At 42.1% G+C, this 26,862-nt stretch overlaps 1 protein-coding gene across 7 annotated transcripts in view; it reads right to left on the bottom strand.

Moving 5' to 3' along the window:
- The window catches only part of PDE3A (phosphodiesterase 3A), a 220,110-nt gene that overhangs the window by 56,354 nt on the left and 136,894 nt on the right, over nucleotides 1-26,862 (bottom strand). For 6 of the 7 annotated variants that reach the window (XM_039709565.1, XM_039709564.1, XM_039709568.1 and 3 more), the window contains one exon: nucleotides 17,477-17,527. In XM_039709565.1, coding sequence (XP_039565499.1) covers nucleotides 17,477-17,527 — 51 coding nt within the window. Of the gene's footprint in view, nucleotides 1-14,253; nucleotides 14,734-17,476; nucleotides 17,528-26,862 lie in introns of those variants that run through there. The other variant, XM_039709566.1, reaches the window with a different exon arrangement.

Below are 26,862 nucleotides of genomic sequence, written 5' to 3'. Positions count from 1 at the left end.
TGGAGTGATGTAGTGAAGCACAGAGACACCAAAGCTAAGCAGGGAACAGCTCATCATTGCTAGAAGCAGACAAGCCAGGTGAGCTGAGAAATTAGATATGTTATTGAGGATATCTGATTCAGTATAGGCTGAACTGCTCCCAATACCAAAGCCAATTCACTTGTGTCTGCACAAGTGTACTGTCAAAATCAATACTCCCCAAAACAGGCTGAGCTTGATAAGTCAGGAAGGAAACAACACTACAAGAACCCTTTAATCTTAAAATTAAGAGTGTGCCAAAACCATTTGTTCTACACCCTTTGCCTACATTCTTTAGTTGCACTCACTGTAAAACTTTACACTGTTTGGAGTTCTTTAGTAAAAAAAATAACCCTAAAACCCCATCAACCCCAAAACTCAAGTAGTTGACTAGTCACAGTCATTTGGAATCTAAGCAAATCAGAAGTGGAAGAGGATAAACTGAGGCAGAGGAATGGATTCTTCTATACTGCATCTATTCTAATCAGGAAACCTTTCCAATGCCCCCTGCTACCTCCCCCAAAAACCAGCAGACCCCACAACAACAAAGGATGTCTAAGAGTTCAGGACCTCTATCAGACCACAACTTCTCTTTGAAAGCAGTTAAAACATATTTTGCTCCTATTTCTAATAAAATAATTCAGATAAGAAGATTTAGACTGTATCCAATAATGGGCTCCTATGGAGCATTTAAGCAGCACAAAAGATATTATCTGCTTTGAAATCTGATTTGCCTCTTTGCTGTGGTCACATGTTCCTTTTGTTCTTTTTAATGTAATGTAATTTTACAAATTTTATCAGAAAACAGAGGGAGGGAAGGTGATCTAATTTCAGTGGGAATGTCAAAGGAAATTTGTGCCTACTGTAGCATCAAGTAATGATGTGTCTATATCAAAGAAAAGGAATTTATTCTTTTAGTTGTCCTCCTGCTGGGAAGTGCCAAGCTTCTTCCCAAAGATCCTATGATCCTTTTCTTTGATTCATGTATTTTACATGAATGCTACCATGTATGTTATTCATTTTACATTCAATCAAGGAAGTAATTAAGAAAATAATTACAAATATGTGCCAATCCACAATTAATGAGCACCCTTGGAAGGACTGTATGTTCCCACATATGTCAAACTACAAGGCACAGCAGCTAAAAAAATTACCCAAATGGGCTCACGTGTCAACTAGGTATTCTTGGCTGGAAACACCAGTTACTTGTAACAGAGTAATAAATACAAAATGTTTGGCATATCACCTTCCCTGATTATGCATTGGCAGCATTTTAGCAAAATTAAGTTCATCATGTGGCACCCCTATTGCTGTCACCCCCCAGATACCTTCTCCTGAAACAGCTGAAACTTCTTGGCCACTCTCAGCCAAGGCTGACAGCAAAATAAAAGCCAACAATGGTTTAACTGTGGCCAAACTTCTTTAGATGACCATCAGTTTTCATGAGGGGTGATGCTTGGTATGACCTCAGAAGCAGAGAGGGAATGGCTTCAGCATGAGGCCAGTGGTTACCCCCTCTGCTGTCCAGCTCTTTGTGGATTTCCACTGGTGACAGGGATTACAGGTATATAGGATGTGAAACACAAATTACTGGCTAATTAGTTTTAATTAGATTTTTGCCTGTAGAGCTACCCATTTAAGCTGTAACTGCAAGCCACTGGAACCTAAATGATGGTTACACGAGGAGCACTGCCTAGCTGAGCTCCTCCATCAGTACTTTGTGCCCCAAAAGGGAACAGTTGCTCTTTCCTAGGATTTATGCATTCTGCCTTTCCTTTTAAAAGATAATAAAATTATTCAACTGACAGAAAATGAATCACTTAAAGTAAAAAAATCCAAGAAATCATTACTCCTCTGAAAACTCCTCAAACCTGGACAAAAGTTCTGCAGATTGCTGAAGAGCCAGGAGAGCTGGACCTGCAGACTTGCATGCACTTCTCCACAAGATTAATTATCAGAGAGAGAGCAAAAAAATAAGAAATGCTTTCAAAATCCAACAGTGCAGACATGTTTCATGGTCAGGAAGTAATTTCCAGAGCTGAAAATGCAGGCTCTGCAATGATGCTGCTTCTGCTTTCTCCAAGGCCAGTCTTGGAACAAATCAGCCCAGCACAAGCACCAAACCTCTAATTTGTTCTCCAGAGCACATTTTCCTGATACATCAGAGCCAAACAACAGCAGATAAAATTTTTGTAACAAAGACATGATACATTTCCCCATGTTTTAAGTTTTTTTTTTTGCATTACATAAGACAGCTTTATAAATGCAGCAGACACCCACCTCCCTCCTACCTCCCCATACAGTCTGTCCATATACCTATGAAAAATATATTATTTAAACATTACTCAGAAAAAAAAAAGCAAATCTGAGCAAACTCCATCTTGAGAGAAGAGCAGAAAAAAAAAAAGAAGCTGCACTCAAATGCTAGATTTGTCCTACAGAATGTGATAACCTTTGTATCTGAGGAAGAATGTGAGATCCCATCCCTTTGCTAGACACTTCAAGTGTATATTATGGGCTGTCACAAGGTTAAGTCATTCCACATCAGAAGCCTCCAACACTGCCACTCTCCTGCTCAGCCTCAGCCAGAAATGCCTTGAGAATCTCTGCCAAAAGCAGGACTTTGTGTCCAGCATCACCAGCTCCCACATCAGCAAACACAGTTTGGTGGGCAACACTTCCTAATGCAGCTTCATAATTTGGTTTGGGTTAAAAGGCATTACAATTATTGGACTTCAGTAATCATTTCTGCCATTCAGCTGAAAGTGTTCCTTGCCCTCCCTTTAAACACTAGATCTGGAAAAGAAAGCACATCTCAGCAAAGTGTCGGGGTAAGCTCCTGACTACAACCATGACCTCAAGGTTGTAATAAGAAAAATAAAGCAATAAAAGCAAATTATTGATTGCACTTTAGCAGTAGATTCCTCTCTAACTGCTCCAATCCATCAGGTAATCCAGGAAAGAGAGATGGATGACTGGCAATTCACTCCATCTCTTGAGACTATTTGCCTGGAGGAGGCCTCTGTTTTCTGTCCATGTTAGTGCAAGATGGAATATTCCTCCTGTGTTTTTCTTCAACTACTTTTCCAAATAGCTGAATTAAATACAACTTCAGGAGGGAAAAAGGTCATGGAAACTTAGTTCTTGTTCTCTAAAACTGGAATTCTTCCTCCTCCCTTTTTCTCCTAAATGAAATCATAAAGCACAAATATAGTAAGCACAATGCCTCTTTTTCAGTTTTGCCATTTTTATACTCAATTTTTATTTGCTAGCTAGGATCTATATATGAACATACCATCATTATATATATTCTATATAGAACATATATAGAGAGCGCTGTAAGCCTAATTTAAGAATTCTTGCTCTCCAATTTTCCAAGAATAATATCATTTTTCACCATCCATACACGATGCAAGTTTCTCACTAAATATATTTTGCTCTACCCTCTGCCTTGCTGTTTGTTCCTCAAACACACCACACACAGCAGGTTCACCTGCCAGTCCAGACTGCACATTTCTGTCATTAGACCCTCCAGAATGTCACCTCTGTGCAGCTGAAGGCCATGCACTTCTGTCACTACAGCTCTCCAGACAGACTCATGTCAGTCCCCTTGTCCTCTTCCCACTGCCATCCACGGGCTGCTTTTCCACTCTTGTGGTGTTTCTGCTACCTGCACCAGATGTTAGTCTGGCTGCTGCTGCCACTGAGGCAGTTAGTGACAAAAATTCTGGGGAATCCACCAGGAAGGATACATCAGTGTGCAGGGATCAGTTTTTGAGCTTCTCCAAGACCAGGTCGGTCTTAGGAAACAGAAAAAAAATCAGTACAGAAGCTAAAGGTTGCACTCCTGGAGACTAGCACTAAGAACCAGCCCAAGCTCAAAGATTCTGCATTTCAGCTGGTCAGGATCATGTTCACCAGTCAGTGAATGGCCACAGAGCAGGAATTGATGCAGGTGCAACAGGAGTGAGGGCTCATCCAGCTGGGAGGTGTCACCAAGGCTAAGGTGGCCCTTCATCAAAATTGCTTCCACAATGAAGAGAAGATGTGTTGGAGTCATAGGAGAAGGAACAGAAGGCCCAAAATGCAGAGCAGAACCATTTAGAGAAGTCTGCTGCCTCCCTGGTGTCCAGGGCAAAGGTGGGAAATGAAAGCTTCCTGCCCTGGTACAGCCCTTGATCCTTATCTGTCAGTATTCTCCCAGGCACACACTATATACCAACAAGGCTTCTAGTTACTGAAAAATAAAGAGGCATTTCAACTTTTCTTAAGGGAAAAAAAAGGGAAAAAAGGGGACACAGGCCCTAATACAGAAGAAATATTATGAAAGGTTGTCTTGGCAGGACAAAGGTGGAGGTGAAAATCAGTTACTAAATGCTGATGTGCACTCTAGCCAGCTGAAAACACGTCTGGAATGCCAGTCTGGATAGAGAACCCAGCCATATCCATAAAGGCAGGCATTACAACTGAAATGAAGTAAGCAGTCAAGCTGGGGACTCCAGTGAATTATCTGGAAAAATAACAATCATAGACTGAGCTGAAAAAATTTGCATCTAAACCAGACCCACGATCAACAAACACAGAAAATGTTATGGCACTATGAGAAACAGGCAGGGCTAAGGTAAATTCCAATTTCATGACAATGGCCAAAAAAGTCTTTTGATATTTTACTGCAACATGGCAGGGAGTATGAATGGGACAGATTCTAAGTAGTTGGCTTCATAGTAGGAGGGGTGATCAAGCAAGTGAAGAAAACACAGAGAACCTTCCTCCAGAGGAGATGAAATGAGATGATGGGAAGAATCTCATCAGTTAAAATAGTGCTGCCTAATTATTTCCCTAGTAAAGGCAGTTGATATCAAGAGACAGCAATCCCTAATTAAAGAGAAATAAGAGGTGCACTTTGAAATACCACCAGGAGAAAAGGCTGGCCCAGAAATTGTCCTGTGCCTTTATGTGCCTGTCACCTCAAGTGGTTCCTTCGAGAGCACACAGACACGCTGACCAAGAAAGGTTCATCTACCCTGAAAAGCCTGACTTGAGGAAACAAGCAGAGTGCAGATTCCACATCCACAAACACCTCCCAAGCACTGAAAAACTGAGGTAGAATTTTCAGTGAAAGACACTCAACCATTAGAAACCAGACTGGGAGCCCCATCTCATTTCTCTTGGGTCAGTTGTTGCTAACATTGTCTTGACATTTAAGTAGAGCACTTCCCTTTGGCAACAACAGAACTATGTGTGCCATATTAAAATATCTTGGATTTGTTTCTTTCTGCTCCTATGGTGAGGACTTGCTAAAAATTCCTGGACTTCAGAACTCCAGCAATAATTCCAAAACAAAATATTGGAAGTACATTTTTTCAGATGCCTGTAGCAACAAAAATAGAACCTTGAGCATCTCAGGAATCCAGTGCCCAGTTGCATAACTTTTCCACTCTTCTTCCCAACTTTAAGACTGGGGAAGGGGGGTGGAAAAAAAGCACCAGAATGTTGAAAGAAAGGTGCTGTCTATGCAGCCCCAAAGCCAATGGGATACCCCACACCAAGAGATGAAGAGATTTACTCTGTGAGTGGTGCAGGGTAAATCAGTGTGTTCACACCACTCAAAGCACTTCCATTTCAGCTTCTACTTTTCCTCCTCTCCATGCTCAACTTGATCCTCAGGAGAAAATGTGCACTGCTCCCAAACATGCTGAGGGAGCTCACCACCAGTGAGGTGTAGATCCACTGTCACACTGTCCAGTGTCCTTTGGTGAAGGACACCCCGAGCCTTCTGCTGCTCTCACCCACACCAAGCAGCCTCCATCACCAATTACTACTTTACAGCACCTCAAAACCCAAACCTGGTGTCTGTTTTTAAGACAGGAGGTGGCAGCTCCACACAGGAGCCAAACGTACAATCGTACATTTTAACAACTCCTATCTGGATGGAAACGAGCCAAAACCTACGGGGTGTTTTTGTCCAGGGGCTGTTTCTGTGATGAAAATGCAGCCACATCACAATCCCAGCAAAATCACCACCCTGAGACAGAACTGTCTCAAAGGCAACTGATCCTTGAAGATTCTAATCATTGACTTCAGCTGTTCATCACTTTCACATCCCACAGAGTTGTAAGGAATAGAAAGCAGTACTGCAGCTTCTCTTGTCAGCTAAGCCCCTCTCCTATTCTGCATTTTAATGAAGAATTTAATCTAAAATAATTATTTGCAGATTGTTCACTCAACTCCAACTGTTAATTTAAAAGAAGCAAGCACATGAAGCCCTCCAGGAGTCCTAAAACACAATCTCAATATGCACAGAGTTATTATTTTTAGACACCTATAAAAATTCGTCCATGGTAATATGACACAAAAGCTTATTGCCATTCCACATTTCTGTTCATATCCATCACCTAACTTTGAAGATTCAGGTTCCCCCTGTCCTGGAAAACTGAAAATGCTGAATGTGTGGGGTTTGTTCTGAAGCCAAGGGCATGTATATGAGACCAGCATATAAACTTTCACAACTGTACATGACAGAAAATCTGATTTTTTTTTTCCTCAGATACCAGAATAGATAGTATTAACAATGATATTTTCCTCATTTTTAGAGAAGTGAGCTCTTGTGCTTCAGAAGCAAAGTTACTGGAAACAGAAAGGCTACCTGGATTTCTACCAAAGTACTATCCATGTAGCCTGAGAAGGGATTACATGTTTTAAATCACTACCTTGGTAGCTGATTTTTAATATAGCCCCAGCTCTGTTTGGAAAGATTTTTTCCTGGCTTCACTTTTCCATCTAAAGCTTTTTTTGCCTCCTCATGAATTTTGTGTGTTTGTGAGGGGAGGTGCAGGGGGAAAACAAAGAGTATCTCCAAGGATGAAGGCTCCATAACCTCTTCATGTGATCAGTACTTGGTCACCCTTAGTTTAAACAAGTACCTGCCTATTTTTAAACAGGAATTCCTGTATTTTTAGCTTGTACCCATTGGTTCATATCCAGTGGCACCCCTGAAAAGAGTCTGGCTCCATCTCCTTCACTCTCTCTCACACCAGTATTCACACACATTCACAAGATCCTCTTGAGCCTTCTCTTTTCAAGGCTGAACAGTCCCAGCTCTCTCAGCCTCTCCTCACAGCACAGATGCTCCAGCCCCTTCATCATTTCTGTGCTCCTATTTTGGACACCCTGCAGTATTTCTGAGTCTTGTTCTGCAGAGCACACAGCTGTGCCCAGCACTCCAGATGTGCCTCACTGGTGCTGAGCTGGACCACAGGATCCCCTCCCTCAGGCTGCTGGCAATTCCCAGTGCAGCCCAGCACGAAGCCGGTGGCTTTCTTTGCCATGAGGACATGCTTGGTGTCCACCAGGACCCCAAGGTACTGCCAAGCTGCTCCCCAAGCAGTAAGCCCCTTGTCTCCTGAGGTGTGGGAGGACTTTCTCCCCCTGTGCTGGGCTCAGGTTCCTGTTGGTCCCCTTCTCCAGCTGTCCCTCTGGATGGCAGCACCACCACCCCTGTGGCAGCCCTGGTCCTGTATCACCTGCACATTTCCTAAGGGTGCAGTCTGTCCAGCATCCAGGTGATTAACAAAGACACCTTTCTCATGCTTAATGTTGGGAGTTTTTGTACTTTTTTTGCTGTTCCCCAATTGATGCCTCTATCTCTCCTCTAAGGGCTTGTCTATTCACCATAACCAGTAGCTTTTCTGGTCCTGCATAAAGACTAGCAACTTAATAATTATGAACTCCAGAGTCAATACCTTATAATCTCCAGCCTTCTTTTATGGACTGTGAGAATTCATACTGCTCCTGTCACATTCAAGGTTATTCAGGAATTGAAAATGGAGCAATGCAGAGCCATTACACAACAAACCTTTGATCTCTAAAATCCAACCTGACATGAAATTTTCTTTTTTATGACTTGACTTTAAGATTTACTCCAACTCTAGCTTATTCAAAAATCTCAGGAGGCTGCTCCAATAACTCATTTTGAAATTTTGAGCACTGATCCGTCAGACATAGAACAAAATTATAGCTTACTACTGAAGTCAAGGAAAAGAACATCTGCTGTTGAGAGCAGAGCTGATCAGCTGTGAGCCTTTCCACTGGGGAACTCATAAAATGAGCTACTAGAGAATTCAGCATGTTTTCTTGCAAGGAAGGAACAATAGGAAATACTTTCACTTACTTATTCTTTAAAAGTATCCCAGAGAGCAGCAGTTAAAGCATACACATCTGCCCCAGTATGGACACACAACTCAGGGGACAAAAAAACCCCAAAACAAACCAGTAGTAATAAAAATGCTTTTAAAATGAAGTTTCCTTTATAGAGGGAAATCAGCCAGTTCATTTTGTCCTCATTAACGAAGACATCTCCCAAAAACAATGGCATTGTGGAACTCAGTAAGGAAAGTTAGGGCAGCCCACATCCCCCAGAGATGCCACTATTAACATCCCAGTGGAAGCACCCTGGCTGAAAACTAGGAATAAGCCCTGCTCAGTAAAAAATTAAATACATTAATCACATTCATTCCATAATTGGGTTCATCTCTGAATAGAGGAAGCTAAAATTTTGCAATATTGTGTTTAAAAATGTGCTTGGGAAGGCGACAAATACCTGGAAGGCACATATGCAGTAAGTGAAATTTAAGGTGTTATTGGAAATGAAAAGAAGACCTGGTGGCAGGACTCTCAGCTCTGCATAGCTGTCAGGAACTAAAATGTAGTCTTCTACAATCACAAAAGCCCCAGTGCTACCTAATTTTAATGTGGGATGTGGTATCTCTGAATAGAGGAAGCTAAAATTTTGCAAAGATTGTGTTAAAAAGTGTGCTTGGGAAGGTGACAAATACCTGGAAGGCACATACTCAGTAAGTGAAAGTTAAGGTGTTATTGGAAATGAAAAGAACACCTGGTGGCAGGACTCTCAGCCCTGCATAGCTGTCAGGAGCTAAAATGTAGTCTTCTGTCATCACAAAAGCCCCAGTGCTGCCTAATTTTAATGTGGGATGTGGGTTTTTTTCATTACAAAGCATCTGACTGTATCAGTCATTATTAATTTAGCCATCCCTCTCTTCCTAAGACCCTGTTTGCAGTTGCTTAGAACTTTTTCAAAACTGAACTTACAAAACTCCCACAAACCCAAACCAACATAAAAACTCCAACCCCCTAAAAAAGCACATGAACAAAATCTCTTAACCTGAAGACCTTAAGAGTCTAAATTTATAAAAGGCAACTGGGAAATATAAGCTTTAGTCAGAAAATCACACCATTTAAAAATCAGGGTTCTGGAAACAAATGAGTTAACAAAATTATGAGAACTGATGGAAAGAGAGAAAAATGCAGGCAGATTAAGGGGTGTTTCAGGAGTCTGATCACCCCAGAGAGAAAAAAAAATCTCCTTCCTCCGCTCTGAATGATGATAGCTCACAATCCCATCTTCTCAATGCAACTGCTGCAGGCAATCCATATCTGCACCACACCAGTGGACATGCACTCCCCAGCCTGAGGAAAAGCTTGGGGAAAAAAGAAAGGAAAAAAAAAAAAAGGGGGGGGGGAAAGGACAATTATCAGCTTCTGCCACTATCTCTGCTTTTCAAAATAGAGCCAAATGGCACCATGCCAAACTTTTTGTACTCCTACTGTGCTGCTTCTTCAAGGAGTCATTTCACCAGCATATATTTCCCACTCCTGTGTGCATTTCAGTGCTAATTCCTTTCCCAAACTGAACTGATCTGCAGCATGGCTATGATCCCACAAACTGCAACCTTCCTGAACTGGAACTTGCTGACTGAATGAAGTAAAATACAGTCTGAGTGTTGTGTGCAAGCTTTTCTGTCCCACAGCTGGACTTACACTGCAAACCTGGGAGGAATAAAGGTGGAGAAGAGTTTTGAAGAAGAATGGCAACATTTGTGGAAATCTGTGTTGAGCTCCTGCTTAGGAATGAAGAACAGTGACATGACAGAGTAGAAGTCATTACCGAGCTTCCAATCCACTCCTGACCCTCTGCCAGTCGTTTTCAGACAGAGAATTTGAGAGCAGAGAGGATTCTAGGGTGGCTGACAGCATTTCAAAGGTTTTTCCCTACCCTAGGGGTGAGTGATGATGTGGAAGGTTGCAGGAGGTTTGCCCACATCATCTGGGTCACAAGTGCCAGTGTGGCAGGTCCTGTCTGACCTCAGAGCAGCAGGGAGAAAGCCTGCAGGACAAAAAGAAATGGTCCCACAGTCCCAGAGAGTGTCTGTGCCTCAACTCCTCACTCCAAGAGAAGCAGGGACAAATCTGAGGCAGATTATTTCTGTGAGATCACTTTCTGCCCTGCATCACTCATCTGCTGTGTTAGAAAGGAGGAATTTCCTAGGTGATTCCTTAATCCCAGGCTCAGCTTTCTGCACCTTTCCTGCTGTGCAAAAGCAGCTCTCCTCCCCCAGCTCCATATTCCAATGAACCCACAACCCTGCCATGGGGCCTCTTTCTCATAACATCCCAAACCCTGCAAATCTCTGCTCTGCCATAAAGCTTTGGAAGACTGTCTGCTGAATGAAAGGATAATGTCAGGTTTTATTAACAGTGAAGAACTGTGGAGACCCACAGAAACATTCTTAACAGGAAACCTTATTTTTTTTTTTAAATTGTAAACTGTTTTCAGGTAAATCAGAAGGGGTTTGGTTAGGCACAGGGATCACTGCAGTGACTTGGCCCAGCAGGACCCTGCTTTGTACTGAGTGAATATATGGAGGCTGCATGATGTAATGCTACATGAAACCCAGAAAATCCCTTGGTTTATCATTTTGCAGTTATGACTCAGTCAGGATGAGTTCATTTGCTTCTGAGCACCGTTCCACAAACCCTGTGGAAGTTTGTCCCATCCACCACACCAATGGTCAGGAACAGGATATTGCACTGTGCCTGCACACTGCCTGAGGCACAGCTGTGCTGTAAATCACTGGCAGGTGAGGGAAGCATCCCTTCATGGGATTCACACTAACCCATCCCAATCTCAGCCTACAGAAAGCACTGCCACTGCTCAACACTGCTGTAAGCAGAAATTCCTACCCAAAAAAAATATTACTGCTTTTATTGAACTGCGTAGTACATTCCTTTCAACTATCCACAGCTAAAAAAATATACATAAATATATTTAAAAAACCCATAAAGTATATAAATCCCTGTAGTAACTATTGGTCATCTTCTGCTTACATTGTTGTGGAAATCCAGTTAGTGTTTTTAAGTTCACAATCACCAATGAAACAATTAGAAGTTTCTATCATGGGATAATGTGGGAAGATTTTCCTGTCTTAGGACCAGTATCAAAACCAACTCATGCTCAAATGCTACAGCTCATGAAATCTATGGGAAATTTCAGGTAGGTAGAAATACTCAACAGCATTACAGCAAATATTTAACACCTCTGGCTCCCACAACATTTTAAATCCATATCCATTCAGTGAAAGCATTCTCAGTTGCAGTTCTCAGGAACAAAAAATTTAGGATTTTTATTCCTGAAAACAAGATCCTCAGGCACATACAACAAAATAAACCAACAGAGAATTACTCCCCAAACCCCTGTACTGAAACTTCAGGGAGGCTTTCAAGCAATCTGAACAGCTGGATGGGCAAGAAAGAAAAGCACTCACAAATTCTTTCCTTATATAAAGTTAATTCCTTCTGAAATTATTGACAAAGCCATTCAAGATTAAAGAACTAAGAAATATTACAGTTTGTTAAATAGAGGCCAATAGATGACATTTAGTTCATCACTATTTAGCTTAAATTTGCCCATGCAAAACACCCCCAGGATAAAGATGTATCTTCCACATATAAAAATGAACAGGAAGATCACACATTTTTCATCAACCAAATCCAAAGAGATCTAATTCAGGGTTCCCAGTTAAATCTACTTTCCTCACTCTTTCACACCCATAAAATACAAAACAAGGAGCGGAAAATTCCTTTGTCATACCAGAGCCTGGAAACCATGGAGACCTCTGTGATGTAGTGTCTGAGAGCATAAACAATGCTCAAAAGATCAAAAATAAAATTATATAACAACATAGCTCCAAAAAAACCCCCAAACCAACAACCTCCAACTGTATTGTCTATAGACATAATAAAAACTCTTGGTTTTTCTCCACCCTCACTTCTCAGGCTGCTCATCTTTGCCTAAACAGTTCTGGGTGTCATTTGATTTCATGCAGAGTATGCAAGATGAGGAACAAAAATCACTCTATGACTTAAAAAAACCCAGAAAATCTGTTCAAATAGAGTATAAAACTTACTGTGGACTTACAGCTTCCACTTTCTTAAAAGTCACACCTGCCACACATCATTTTACACAAGGAACAAGATCAAGCCAAATACCCCACTTTTGCAGTTTAATTTTATTTCCTTCCTTTAGTTTTTCTGTTTGGTTTTTGTTTTAATTTTAGGTGGCAAAAAGCCCATTTGGAGAGGTTTTGTTATTTGTTAACACAAATATCTTTTATCTTACTCTGAGTAGAGAAGCAACCTACAACGGCACTGCTTACCTGTCAAAGCATAAAATAATTTTGTCAAGGTCAGCTGTAAGAACACTATAGGAGACTGCATCCCTTCAAGGACTAAAGAATGGATTTGCACCAAAAGGCAGAGATATTATCTTTATACAATAATTTGTGAACAGGATCAGCCTAAAACACTCAGGATTGCATCTTTGGGGTTGTCCTCTTGCACAGTGACTGCATTTTCCTTCAGCCAGCCCTCACAGACTCACACCATGCTCAAGTAAACTGTATTTACGTGCATCACCTTCTGAGTCTCACTCTCCCAGACTGGCAGATGGGTCAGGGAAATTTACCTTTCCTCTTTTAAAACCCTGCAGAGGGCTTGAGGGACTGATGGTGGAACTGATGCCCAGCTCAGTGCAGCCAAGCACACCCCACACCTAAGTGAGAAATACTTATTTTTCCCACATACTGTGCTACAATGGGATGTATGATGCAATGCAACATTAGGGTTAGAATGATTCAAAGGAAATGCTGGAAAAGTAAGGCTGAAAACCAGCTTTCCTTTGAAATAACTTCAGTGTCTCTGCATCGTAACAGAAACGACATCACAAATGATTCCCTTCCTACAAGAACATTTATTCATACATTTTTTCTGGGAAATGTATGCAAATATAAGAACGCTGGACTGATCTGGATCAATGAAATTCCTTTCAGTACAATAAAACTGTATTAATCAACAATGCCTTATTATTTTATCGTGAATAATAATGTGACAGTATGGGTTTGGGTTTTTTTTTTTGACAACTAATATGTCTGAGATCTCTAAAAGTTCCAAGTGGCATGATTTATCTTTAAACATAAAATATGGTATGTAATTTACTCTGCCCTTCTCCCTCTTAAAAAAATGCATAGGAGGATGCTTCTCAAAAACTGGGATGCATTTCTGTTTTTCTTCCTGTGAGAGAACTGTCTCTTTTCTACAGATAAAGACTACCATTCATAGTCAACTGTTTTATAAATGGAAAACTGACAGGGAATTATGATTGAGAGTGGAGCTGTTAGCTCACCAATATTCTTTCTGCAATTATTTCTTTCATTATCTGTACATCCCAAGCAAAGTATTGAAAAAAAAAATCAGAGAATCTTGGAGTGCCTGGAGCAAGAAGTAGGAAATACACTAATCACACTGCCATTCATCACATCTCAGTCCTGCTTCTGGTGACAGTATTTGATTTTCCCAGCAGATGTTTACATATGTTCTGTTTGCATCTGCTTTGCTCTCATCTTGGTTAGCACACTTGGAAGGACACATCAACCAAGAGGACACTGAGAACGCTGAGGTGCTGCCAGTGCCTCAGTGACTTCACACACACACATGTATGTAAGACATGAAACACAAAAAAGTCATGCACCAACCCATCAACAGACTACAATTTCCCTCAGCCACTCAGTTTAAAACAGTTTTTAATACTGAGTTTAAAATACTCCTGAAGCCTTTAGAAAAGTCTCCTTTGTGAGACAACAGGGAGACTTTTTAGGTTAAACACCTCTGCATTAGTGGGCTGCCACCCATGGCATCTCCACCTCCACAAGCACAATCAGCTTTACCAGCGCTTTGCAGCACTCATCTTGGGAAGGACAAACAACGAGCAGCTGGCTCTCCCTGTGTTCACAGAACCCCTACAGCCCCATCAGGTCACTGTCATTCTCTTTCCAGAGGCACTGAGGGCACACTGAGACACGACAGATTCCCAGAGCACAGTACCTGGTCCCCAGCGGGAATGGACTCCCACCTGCGCTTCAGCAAGTACAGAGATTTCCGGCTCATCGTCCTCAATCTGCTCTAGAGGCTTTGCCAGACTTGACAAAAAAAAAAGGCTTCTGTCCCAAACCAGTGGCAAGAACCTTATTTCTGACTCCTGCTCTTCATGGCAGGCGGCAGAGCTCCCCGAAGCACGCGAGTTTTTGTGAGCTGCAAGGTGGAGGATGCTCAGAGCCCAGCTTGTGCTGCTCCTCTAAAGCATCTGTGTCCCTGCAGAGGCACAGCAAGAGGCTGAGGCAGCCAGCCAGCAGCTCAGCTTCCAGCCACGAGCCACCTCGCAGGAAGGAGACTGGAGTAGGTAGACAACACCAGACGCACTCAATCTGAAAATAGCTGTTGCTTAGGAACTGCAGGGGTAAAAACGCAGCACCTCGGATGTATAATTGAGAGCTTTTGTAGTTAAAGAGAATTAAAAAGGCTGGACCTGTGCTTCTCCCTCCATCATCGTGCTTCTACAGAGCTGGATTGCTCGATTTCACTGGCTCTGGGGCTACGCCTACGTCTCCAGCAAGCCAAACAAGTCTTGATGACAGAGCAACAAATGACTCCCACACAGCCAGGAGCCCTCGTCAGAACGGGTGCACAGAGCGTGCCCTGGTCCCACCTGAAAGATCCTGGCACTATCAACTACTGTGTTCTAGCAGAATGATTAAAAGACAATTTGCATATTTTTTTCTGCAGAGCAATACTATTCCAAGGATGAATTCTACTAGTGACACTTCCTCGTGGCACGTGCCAACATTACTAACATGTATGGATACTCTCCCCTCACGTGACGTCGTTCTACAGATGGCACAGAGAGAAATTTCCTTAGGTGGATTAAATATTCCTAAAACACTTAAAAATTTTTTTTTATTTGGAACTCAATTTTGAAGTTTCATGCCTGAATTCTTAATTCCAACATGTATTAATAATTAAAATTAAGCATGAAATGTAATGAAATTCATTTTGCACTTCCTGCTTCATTTCAAATCCATAAATTCCCAGCATGAAGCAGTGCTGTCTTCAGGGATGAAAAAAGAAAGGAAGAAAAAAAAAAGAACAAGTATGTAGCCAGGAACTCCCTGCTCTTTGTAAGGCAACCTATAATTCCATCTAATTAGAGCAGACTTAATAGTATAATTATTCTGAAAGAAAAGGAATCCTACAACATACATACACATACATGTGGGCAGTCTCAAAAAGGGAACTGCACTGATGGTCATGCTAGAAGCCACCAGCAAGTTAAATATTGTAAAGACAGCTTTTTACTTGTGCCATTAACATTCTATTGAATTGCAGATGCTTATCACGAGACAAACTGCTGCAAACAGAAATTCCCGTGGGCCTCAGTGAATTTCATTTGAGATCCATCTCTACCTGGAACTGCAGCACTTTGCATTTCACTCCTACGTGCAGAAAAGGAACATGTTTTCCAAGTGGGCCATTAAGGAGGATGACATGCACTGTAGTAGCTTCCCCTCATGTTTCAACACATGCCATAGAAAACCTACTAGCTCTTAAAAAAAATCCCCTTCACTGAATCAGAGCCTTTTTAATGAGTCTTGATGGAATAACTTCAGGAGTTCATACGTGGATTTTAGTTTTACATTATGGTAAACCAGTGATTCCCTTTTATTTTTCCTGGATTTTAAGGTATTTAAGTATACTTAGAACATCACTCACCTTAATTTTTCAGCAAGATCTTGTTTTTTTACAACAGGTGCATTTTTTAAAGGACACAAACTGGCAACAATGTAAGTGAATCACAAAAGGATAAAAAAAGCTTTTTCTATTCTGCAAAAATCAGAACTTCCTTAATTTCTCCTAACCTTTCAAGGAACTTAATTAAATTAGGTTTAATGCTGTTCCTATCTACAAGATTTTCAGAGTCATGTGAAAGAGAGAATGTAAAGCTACAGCGGAATAACTGAGGCATGTTTTCTTCTCCCTAACAAAACTTTTCTTCCTTATTTTTTTGTGTCTGGGCACATGATAGCACACAGTAATCAGAAAGCCTGTCTTCATCAGGAACTGTAGTGAGAGAACAAGGGGGAATGCCTTCAAACTGACAGAGAGTGGGTTTAGATTAAACATTAGGTAGCAATTATTTTTTGTGAGGGTGGTGATGCCCTGGCACAGGTGCCCAGAGCAGCTGTGGCTGCCCTGGATCCCTGGCAGTGCCCAAGGCCAGCTTGGACAGGGCTCTATCCACAAGGACAAAGTGGATATCCTTGTCCAACCTGTACTTAACCTTGTCCAGGCTGGACAAGGATATCCACTTTATCCTGGGACAGTGGGAGGGGTTCCTGCCATGGCAAGGGTTGGAACAGGGTGATCTTCAAGGTCCCTTCCAACCCAAACTGTCCTATGATTCTACAGTTTTCTTTTCCTACCTTATCATAGATCCTTTATGACACCTCTGGACTGTCATTTATACCAAGTATCCTTTGAAAATCCTTCACCTGAAGTAAAACCCAGTACAAAAGGCTGGAGCTCTAATAATGCATTAATGTTCTTTCAACACTAGATAGGAAAGGCTGTTTTACCCAAGCAGGAAAATTCCTGAACATCAATATTGGTCATGATGTCTTGTTTGCAGCAATTGTAATAGGTAATTACAAGAGACAGTTACTATAGATAACTTGAAATGGACTGTGATCCCATTAACACTACTGGCATAATTTCCTTCCAGTGACAGGTCAAGGCAAAGCAGTGGCTCCTCTGCACCTCCCCATACAGTTCTAACACCTGCGTCAATAATGAAAGGATATATGGTGAGAGAGCCATCTAAGTTTTACAAGTTTTTCAGGTTAAAAAAAAAAAAACCAACAAAAAACAAACCACCAAACAAAACATACCCACACTGTTTGAAATTGCATTGCTTTGATGTCCTGATGGAGACAGCTGAGTAAGAAACGTTTTCTCCATACATCCAATCCATCCTTCTGCTACTGATAAAAACCTTTCTGTTGGATGACTCAGCTCTGTCTGGATCAACTGTTTGAATTACAGCTCAAAAATTAAATTAATGAAAGCTGTCATGGTTTTATGCCTTTTCCCATTGCTCCCAACCTTGCAAATATTAACGAAATTAACAACTTTGCCAAACTCAGATGGAAAACTTGCTTGAATGCCTCAAATGTAGCAAAAGCCAAAATCAAACACAAAATACTGAGGAACTGACCTGTGAGCCTCTGGGTCCTCGTTTGTGATCCCATTCAGAATGCCCCATGAGCTGCAAAACAAAGAAAAGCGGAGGTAAGTGATAAATTGCACTCATTAGTTTTAATTGAAACACTCATGCTTTTATATGCACTACACATTTTTCCTTGGAAATAAACAGGTTTGCTTTTATGATTTATCTAACACAGCTTTTAGCTTCACAATAAAGCCATGGAACATTGTACCTCTGCATTCAGAACCCAAACACATCTGGCATCACAGCTCTGCTCGTGCCAATAAAATTCCCACTGCCATAGATTCAGCTTCAGCCAAATGTTTAATACTGATCTGGCAAAAGGAAAGCTGATACATCAGCAAGGAGATTACCAAAACCAGGGCACATTTGATTAATCAGCAATGTACATTTTATATCAGCCATGATAATTAGCAACAGTTTTAAACCTGTTTCATCATTGAATTATGGGGTTTTTTGTACATCTGCTCAGGGATTTCTTCTGGGCATTGTTTGCTCCTACACACAGAAGCATTGCTTAATTCAAATATAAAATAATAAAAATATGTGAATGAAAGACAGGAGGGTTAATGTGACATGTACTGACTTACAGCCATGAACATTTTCTTGCTCATTTTTCCCAACATTCTTTCCCAAAGGAAATGCCTTCTCCCGGTTCAGAGGTAGGCAAGGAGATTTACAACCCACACTTATGGCAGAACATGCTTTCAAAATACTCATCTCAGGACAAGAGGTTAAAACTACTTTGCAAAATCAGGAAAGCCAAATGCATCTTCTATGATGAGATTTTTTTCATCTTCTCCATTAACTTTTCCTGCTTATCCTTTTCTTTCCCAAGGGCCCCTTCTTTTTAAGTTAACAAATATTATGGATATACTAAGGAAATTTTATAAATTTATACTTATGTTCCCCCACTTTTACATTGTTCTCAGGAGATAGCTGGGGTATTTATCAAAGTCAGCTCATTACTACAGCAACACCTGACCTCCAAACAAGATGTCAGAAAATAATCTTCACCACTAGACAGCAAAGAGTCAATAAACAAAAGTTTAAGAGAGGCCAAAGAGTTAAAAAGCAGAACATCCATTGTGTAGATGAGCACATAGTAGAGAAAATCCTCTGCTCCCAGAGCTGGGTTTATTTTCTCTGTTCGGTATTCTGTTGGAATTTTTGATAAAGTTTTAATAAACCTTTTTAAAATTTTTGAAAGTAAATATAATTTCTCACAATAGCTCACTGAAAAGTGAAAGGTTGCTTTCCTGCTGCCACCAAAAATGTGAGGTGCAGTCACAGCCAGGCCTGGAATTACTGTTGGGATATGTCTACGTAGGGATGCTCCCAGTGCAGCCAGTCCCAGGAAAGCCAGGGTGGTTACCTGTGATCACCACTAAATCAAGTTCTCTTAAACATTCCTTCACCTCTAGGCATAGTTTGCCCATCCTGATCCCTATTCCTGCCTGGTGTTTCCCATCTGCACAGGGAGTTTTCAGCCCCACAGCCCCTGCCCTGCTGCACCACTGCTCCTCCTGCCCAGCCTGCAGGGAGCTTTTGTTTCCCACCTCTCATCCTGCCCCTCCACCACGTGTGGGCAATCCTGGGGGGCTGCACAGCCTGGATGCGGCTGCAGCAGCTAGTGCTGCAGTGGAATTGAGTCCAAAGGCTGTAACATCTCATCCTTGCTCCATTTCCCAGTGCCTAACTCTCAACACCACTCACAGAAGACAAAGCCACCAGTGAAGAAGTCCCAAATTCACTGGAACCAACAGAGAGAGCCCTTCCTTATTTTGTCTCCATTTTATAAACAAACTCCTTATAGCAATTTACACAGCCCTTGTTCAATTTAATTTCTCTACAAGGATGCCTTGGTGGAATCAGCCACATTTGTATTTTTGCTGATAGATCAGTCGTCCCCAGCATGAACCAACACCCACACCACTGTTCTGTGCCTGGGTGTTCTGCCGAGTGGCATGGGCTGTGGCTGTCCCCAGCTAAAACACTGAGGCTGTTCTCAAGCATTATATCCAACCCATGACCTACGAAACCAACCTTCTCCTACTGTTGTTACAAAATCTTGGCTTTAAAATCTATTTCTCCCTCGTTAACTAAAAAGCCGTGCTCATCTCGTGCTAGAATGTTCTTGGCATGTGGTGGTCTCTACTAACACAGGAGTGAAGGAATGAAAAATGAAATTAAAAGGATACTGCACAAAAAGGCCTCAAGCTTTAAGACAGAAAGAATAAAACCCCAGAGGTTTTTTTCATCTCTGCCAGGCCAGCATTCTGCACAGGGACAATTGCCTCAGTGTGACACCCTTTAGCTCAACAAGCCACACTCTGCTCAATAGCTTTTAAACCTGATTTTCTTTTCATGGACAAACAGTAAGTGCTGGAGCATGATACCTAGAAAAGGAGGAAAGAATGCCTGAACTATTCTGTGAGGTAGAAATCATGATTTCCACAAGCTGAATAGAAATGAGAAGTGAAGAAAACAGAATTAAAAGCAAAACAAAGCCCAAAAACAAACAAAAAAAACCCCCACAAAAATAAAAAATCCAAACCAAACAACAAACCAACTACACTCAGAAAAAACAGAGTGTGTGCATAAATCCACTTGAGTGAGTCAACCTTCTGAAATCATGGAAAAAGAAAATAATATACTGCTTAATTGGTGCATGCATGCAAACAGAGATACTGACATAAAAATGCATTTGGAAGTAGGGGGATTTATGTTTATCACTAACAGATGGGTTTGCTCCAGACCCCACCACCTCCTCTGAAAGTTCTCTGGAATCAATTTGGTCCAGACTGATGATAAACAGCCTCAGAGCATCAAATTTATTATTCTTACTGACCAGGCAACGAAGGCTACGTGTACCAGCAGCAGAAAAGGAGGGATAAAACTGAAATCAAACTCCCACACAGCTTATATGCATGCAGTCTCTGTTGGAAGAAAAGGAGCTACTTTACATTTCATCTGAAACTGTCCTGGAAACCCATCCCTGGCAGTTTTAATACGCACAGATGAAAGCAGCTTTTAGCAACAAGAATGAGCCTTGCATGTTCAGGAATGCACAAAGCTATGGCCTTTGCTAAAACCAGCTGGTTGGTGCTACCCTGAGAACTGACTGACAGCTCTCCAGGGGTAACATCCCCCACTGCAGCTGAGGGTGAGCACTGCCAGGGCAAGAGGAAGCAGAAAAGAATTGGGAAAAGACCCCAATACCAAAATCCCAGTCACAGACAGAAGAGGAGCAGTGAAAGGGCCTCATCTCCTTTTGGAGATGTAGGGTGGGGGACTGTGCTCTAAACTTCAGATTTTTGCCATAAACACCATGAAGTTTCTCAGCTTGTAGTTTTAAAATTTATGTTCACTAATGCAGCAACACCTTCAGAGGAGTAGGGAATGGCACAAAGGACTGTCTACATTACATCAGATTTCTGAGATATCCATACAAAGCCATTTAAAAATTAGCATCTTCAGCCCTCGCCTCACTAAATGCAGCTCTTCTCCTATATGGTTATTTAATTAAAGCTCCAGCAAATGATTACATAAGGACTTCAACTTTCATTAAAATTCATAAACCATGATTCTTAGCCTCCTTAGTATTAGAGAACTGCAGGAAAATGTGACCCACACAGATTGTAGAAGATCTAAGTAAATCTAAAAAAGACAGAAAGTAAAGTATGACAATTTAAACCTTTTCAGCTGTTTATAAATCCTGTTTTCCCTTATACAATCTTTTCTGGACCAGGGTTTTAATTTGGCACTCTTGAAACAGTAATACTGCAAACTATGCAATGGCTGGGGAAAAAAAAGAGATAAAAAACCTCCAACAAAGCCAACCAGAAAGAACCAACCCCAAAAATGAGTCGGAGTAATAGAAAAGGCATAATCTTATTATAAGGACCTCCCCCACTGGGCACAAGTCAGGAAAAAAACCCAATATTTAAAATACAAGCAGTCCCATGTATATTCTTTGAAAAGGAAGGGAATCCTCAGCAGCAGAATGCAGCGGCATTTTGAAACCATATGGACTATTAAAGCATTGTTTAAACTCAGCACAGTTTCATTAGAGAGAATGAGCAGATCCTTTCCTTGTAAGTATTAAAGAGGATCAATGAATTAATTACATTTAGTGTTTAATAAAACTCTTTAAAAATCCATTCAAAGTCTATTCTAATTCTATTCAGATTATAGTCTATTACTCTGGAATTTTATTGTGACACATATTACACGTACACAACACTTTTACTGTTCTAAAAACAACCAGATGGTGATGACAAAAGTGAGCTACATCAGCCAGCAGTCACCAAAGACAGTAAATGGGATTCAAAAAGACTGAAAGAAGATCACACAGCCCAAATGCACGTGAGAACCTTGCCCCAGCTCACTAGCTCCTTCCCCTGGATTTTAAAGATTTAGACTGTGGCTGGATACCTCATTCCCTTTATAGAGAACATAAAAGACTCCTGCTTTCTCTAGTGGAAGGTGGACACAAGGTAAAGCACAGGAATGTGAGAGAAATTGCTCCTCTGCTCCATCTGGGATTGGGAGCCAAGCAGTTGCATCCAACACTTCCCACTGAACTGGCTGTGATACATGAATAGGGCAGCCTGAGCTCTCCCAAACAGCTGAGAACCTGCAAAAAGGCCTTTTTGCCACTCCTGCAAGGATTTAGCACATTTAGTAGTGGTAAAAATGAATTACCAATGAGATTACAAGAAGTTTGGGCTGGGTGGTAGCCAGCAGCTTTAAGAGTTGCTTATATTTGGCAATCAGCATTGAGAAGAGCAAGATAGGAGTACCCAATCAGGCTGGCACCTGGTTTCAACCTTCACCAAAATAGCAGAGCTTCTATTTAAACATGAGCATAACATCTCCCCTCTTTGGGAGGGATTAAGTTGAATGGGCATGTTGAGGATGTGAAACAGTGTCTCACTGTTGAGCTCTCTGACACTGCCTCCTTACAGCTTGTGCTGAATGGGGCACAGTATGATCCATATTCTCTGGATGTGGGTATTAGCCTTGCTCCAGTCAGGATCATATTTCCACTGGTAATAAGAAACTGTTTGTTACCAGCAAGTAGGCACAAAATGTTCCCAATAAGTTCTTTTTTGGGTAACAAAAAAAAAAAAAAAAAAAAAAAGAAGCACAAATTATTTCCTTGATTACATATTAGAGGAAACATTTATTTTTACAAACACGCAGGAGTCAGGTCACACAGAAGCTAACGGGGTGTTTTTGCACATGCTATTTTGAGTAGGGATCCTTCTATCCAATAGACTGTTCTCTGCATTTTCATGGTAATCAAGATAAATGAGATGATTTATTGACTCGATTGATTTAGGAAGTGAATTTTGGTGTGGACACCATCAGCAGGAGGAGCTGAGCAGGCTGGAGCTGCTGAGATTCACCACTGCCAGATGCTGATAACACAACAGGGCTGCTCTGCCCACCTTCCCCACCAAATGGCAGAACTGCACCTGGCCCTGGGGCATCCCAGGTGCCAGAGATGCCCTCCTTGCTGTGTGCTGAGTGATCACACACAGGCACGTGCAGGCCATGACACACAGACAGCCAAGGCCTCCAGTATTTGGAAAAACAATCCCTTTTCCACGGCCCCTGGCCAGCTCCCAGGGCCAGCACAAAGCACAAGATGTCAGAGCTGCGCTGCTCAGCCAGATGTGTGAGCTGCGTGCTCGTGTCATCACAGCCACTGTGGAGAGGAAACTCTCCACCCAAATGCTCCCAACATCTTCTAGCCCTGCAAATCACCAGGGCCAGACTCAGTTCCAAGACTGGTTAAAAAAAACCAAAACAACAAAACACACAAACAAAAACAACAAACAAAATAATTCACCACAACAAACCAACCAAAGTAATAAATTGGGGGTGAGCATTTAAGAGCCATTCAGTTGCTTCCTAATCAAAGACATTGTTTCAAAGGTTTCTGGGCAGCTGGAAGCAAAGATAAGCTTTTTACACCACAGCAGAGGCATAGATGAAACCTGGAACTCGGCATTGCTTTGAACTAGAGGCAGGGTACCAACCTTGGTACCTTGCACCAAGGAGGTACAGTGATGGGTTTGAGGAGGAGCTGCACGGAATGTCTTCTCTGCAGGCTCACACCCACATGGGGATGGAGTTAAGTGCTCTGAAGCTGTCACGCCGGGGAAGCTGGAAGTGCTGGAGGGAGCTGTTGGAGGAGAAGCTGGCTGGGAGGCCAGGCAAGGAGCCAGAGCACTGCCAGAGGCTGCAGAGAGCACCTGGGCCAGGCGCTGGGACAGCGAGCAGGACGATGAGCCACCGCGGCAGCAGGACTGCAGAAAGCAAATCCTTGGAGAAGCAGGGCTGAGCGGAGCCCCACGGGCACAGCAGCACAGGGGACAAGCCAAAAGGCAGCAGCAGTGACTGTCCCTAAGGCACGGCGAGCAAACCGCCCCGAGTGCTTCAGCAGGGACTCAGCTCCGGGGAAATGAGCTCATCCTGGCACTGGGAGACACAGCAGGAGCCTGCATTTTGGGGGAGGTTCTCATGGCAGCAAGCGACCTTTTTATTTCCAGAAATTTTTTTATTTCAATAAACTGCAGCTGACTTCTGCAGGGAAGAAGGATGCAGGGATGCTGGCTGCCTCACAGGGTGGGTGAGGGACACAGAAATAGGTGACACAGAGATGGGTGACACAGCAGTGGGCTCAGCTGTGCCCCTTGCTCCACAGCACCCCTGAAAATGAGCAGGTTTCACTTCAGAGAATGTGAAGCTGCTGGAAAGTTAAAAAAAATAAAAATTAAACTAAACGTAGGTGGGAAAAAGAAAAGGCACAGGAATATCCACCTCCACACCCTGTATCTGGTTTTATACAAATTTTTGTCACAACTGCTTAAACAGATGACAGTAGTAAAACAAATCCATGCGTGTTTCTATTATTTTCACTCCTACCACCGAATTTCTCAGGTCTCTATTAATCCTTCACACATCAAGGAGGATTTTAAACAACAGGTTTGGGAGGCTGAGCTGTAGTAAAATAGAGAAAAGACCTGATTTTGAGGGGAGTAGGGGGTGGAAGGGAGGAGGTGGTGGTGGTTTTTGCCCCTTTTTTGTTTTGTTTTTTTGGAAGCAATTCTTATTCTTCAGTGATCCTCAACGATGGATTCCCCTCAAAGAGTTACTTGCAGATGTACTGCAGATTTTTTAACACAGGCTTCCTAAATTAATGATCTTAATCTGGATATTTCATTTCAGAAAAAATGAGCAAAACAATTAAAATCATCACAAGTAGATTTCTTATCCCCTTCAACTGATCTGGTAGATAAATAATAGGCATATTGATCTAGTGGACTAGTAATCCACAAGTAAAAGTGTTCACCGAATAGTCCATATATTTTTCATATACGAAAAATTTTCCCACTTTCCCAGTCTGAGCATAGTCATGAAAACCAAAGCCTTAGAGAAGAATGTGGTGAGATGAAAGCTGTGGGCACAGCTACTCTGATACCCTCCCAGCTTAGCCACAGAGATAATTTACCAACAGTCACTTAGAGAAGAAGATTCCTCCGTATGGGAATGCCAGGGCAACACAGCAGCGTCAAGTGCTAAACTTAACAGCAGGTTAACAAAAGCACAAAAGTATATTGATAAAAAGCAGAAGAATTACTATTTAATTGTTGCTTGCTATTCACAGTACACACATGAAGTTCCTGGAACTCTCAGCTACCCAGTCAAGTCCATTCTGGTGCAATTAAGTTCCTAGAAAAGTCAGAAAGCTTATTTACTTTTTTTTACCCCCCATTGGGAACCATTCACTGTGCATTAAGAGTCCCAATCACAATACCAACCCTGGCACAAGTTTCATAATTAGACAGCAGACAGAGTTAGAAAAGTCTGAAATCATGCTGAGGTACCTGAAATCCTTTTTTCTTTTGTTAAAGAGTCTAAAGATTTCTACCAAACAATCTGCTCTGAAATGTATGTTCCCAATGCTATTTTCTCTTTAGTGCATAGCTTTTCTCTCACTTTCCATCTTTTCAGAGATCCTGGTGGCACAAAGGCTTCATATGCACTTGGTGCTGCTGACACAGACCTCCAAGGTGAGGTGTGCCCTTTGAGGCCAGTTACCAGTGCACATAAGGGTCTCTGCTTCCACAGAAATGCCCTGAAGATAGAGGGAATGTCTTTTTGCACAGCAATTAAAACCCACTGGAAAAAGCAGGTAAAGGTTTTCAGGGATTTTTCAGTCAGGCTCTGATTTCAGGTGGATCACCCTCAATATGAACACATAGCTCATATGGGAGGCAAATCAGCCCAATGAGTCTAGCAAGTGCATTCATCAAATAGCTGACCATTCTCTGGTAGTTTGTATAAAAATGGGAATTTTCCAACTCGATTCCCAGTGGATAAGTGTCTACCTCACAGGAAAAAAACCAACCCAAAGAAAACCTCAAACCATCACAAACTGACATCCTTACTGGCAGTCCCAGCAGAAAAAAGCCCTTAGGACTGAGTAAGCATGGAGGTTTCACCAGACATTTAACCTTTGGAAGTGGTTGCAGTTCCAGCAAGGGCAGTGAGCCACTGCAGCAGGGACAGGGACATGTGTGACTAGTTGGTGTCACCTCTGCACTGCCCTGTGCACACAGGGTGGCATTTTGTCACTGCTGCCAGCTCCAAACCCTCAGCAGAGCAGAGGAGAAGGGGCAGAGCCTGAGAGAGGAAACATCCTAACTCCAAATCCTTGGTCAGAGATACCAAAGGTGGCAGTGCCACTGTGCCCCAACACTGGGAATTCTGTAAGCAGCAAATCCAGCAGCCTGACCAAACCAGATCTCTTGTGATACCACAAGCATTCCCCAAAAAGAAAAAAAACCCCAAACTTTGCTTATGGTAATATGGCAACTTAGTGTCCATCTGGTGTGAAACACAAAACAGGGTGACTACAGGAATTGGTCCCTGGTGAGGCTAAAATACAGCGAGGCAGAAAGCCAGCCATGTAACACAGCTCCAGCAGCTCCTTTTACTGAAACATTAATTTTAAGGGTTGCACTGAGGAATACCTGCAATGAGGCAATGAAAATGTTAAGATAAGGAGAATTTGGCCTCTCACAAAGCAGACTGCCCCACACAGCCTCCTCCCCCTCTGAGAGCAGCCCCGAGTCTGGGCAGGTGAAGCCTCAGCTTCCAGGGTTGGCCTGGAAAAGAAAAAGCATTGCTCTGCCAAGGCTTGTTCAGCCTGACACCCACACAACCGAGCACTGCTTTCATTAACACCCCATTTTCCTGGTCCTGAGGCTTCACAAAGCAGAAGAATAGCACTGATATTTCAACAGCTAGATCCCAGCTAGCAAATGTCCTAAAATTACACTGTAGAGTCTGGTAGC

This window comes from Passer montanus, unplaced genomic scaffold, assembly GCF_014805655.1.
Source record: "Passer montanus isolate IOZ18808 unplaced genomic scaffold, ASM1480565v1 scaffold216, whole genome shotgun sequence".
NCBI lineage: Eukaryota > Metazoa > Chordata > Aves > Passeriformes > Passeridae > Passer > Passer montanus.
Note: the sequence above shows the minus strand (reverse complement) of the source record. Positions and strands in the feature narration are given on the sequence as shown.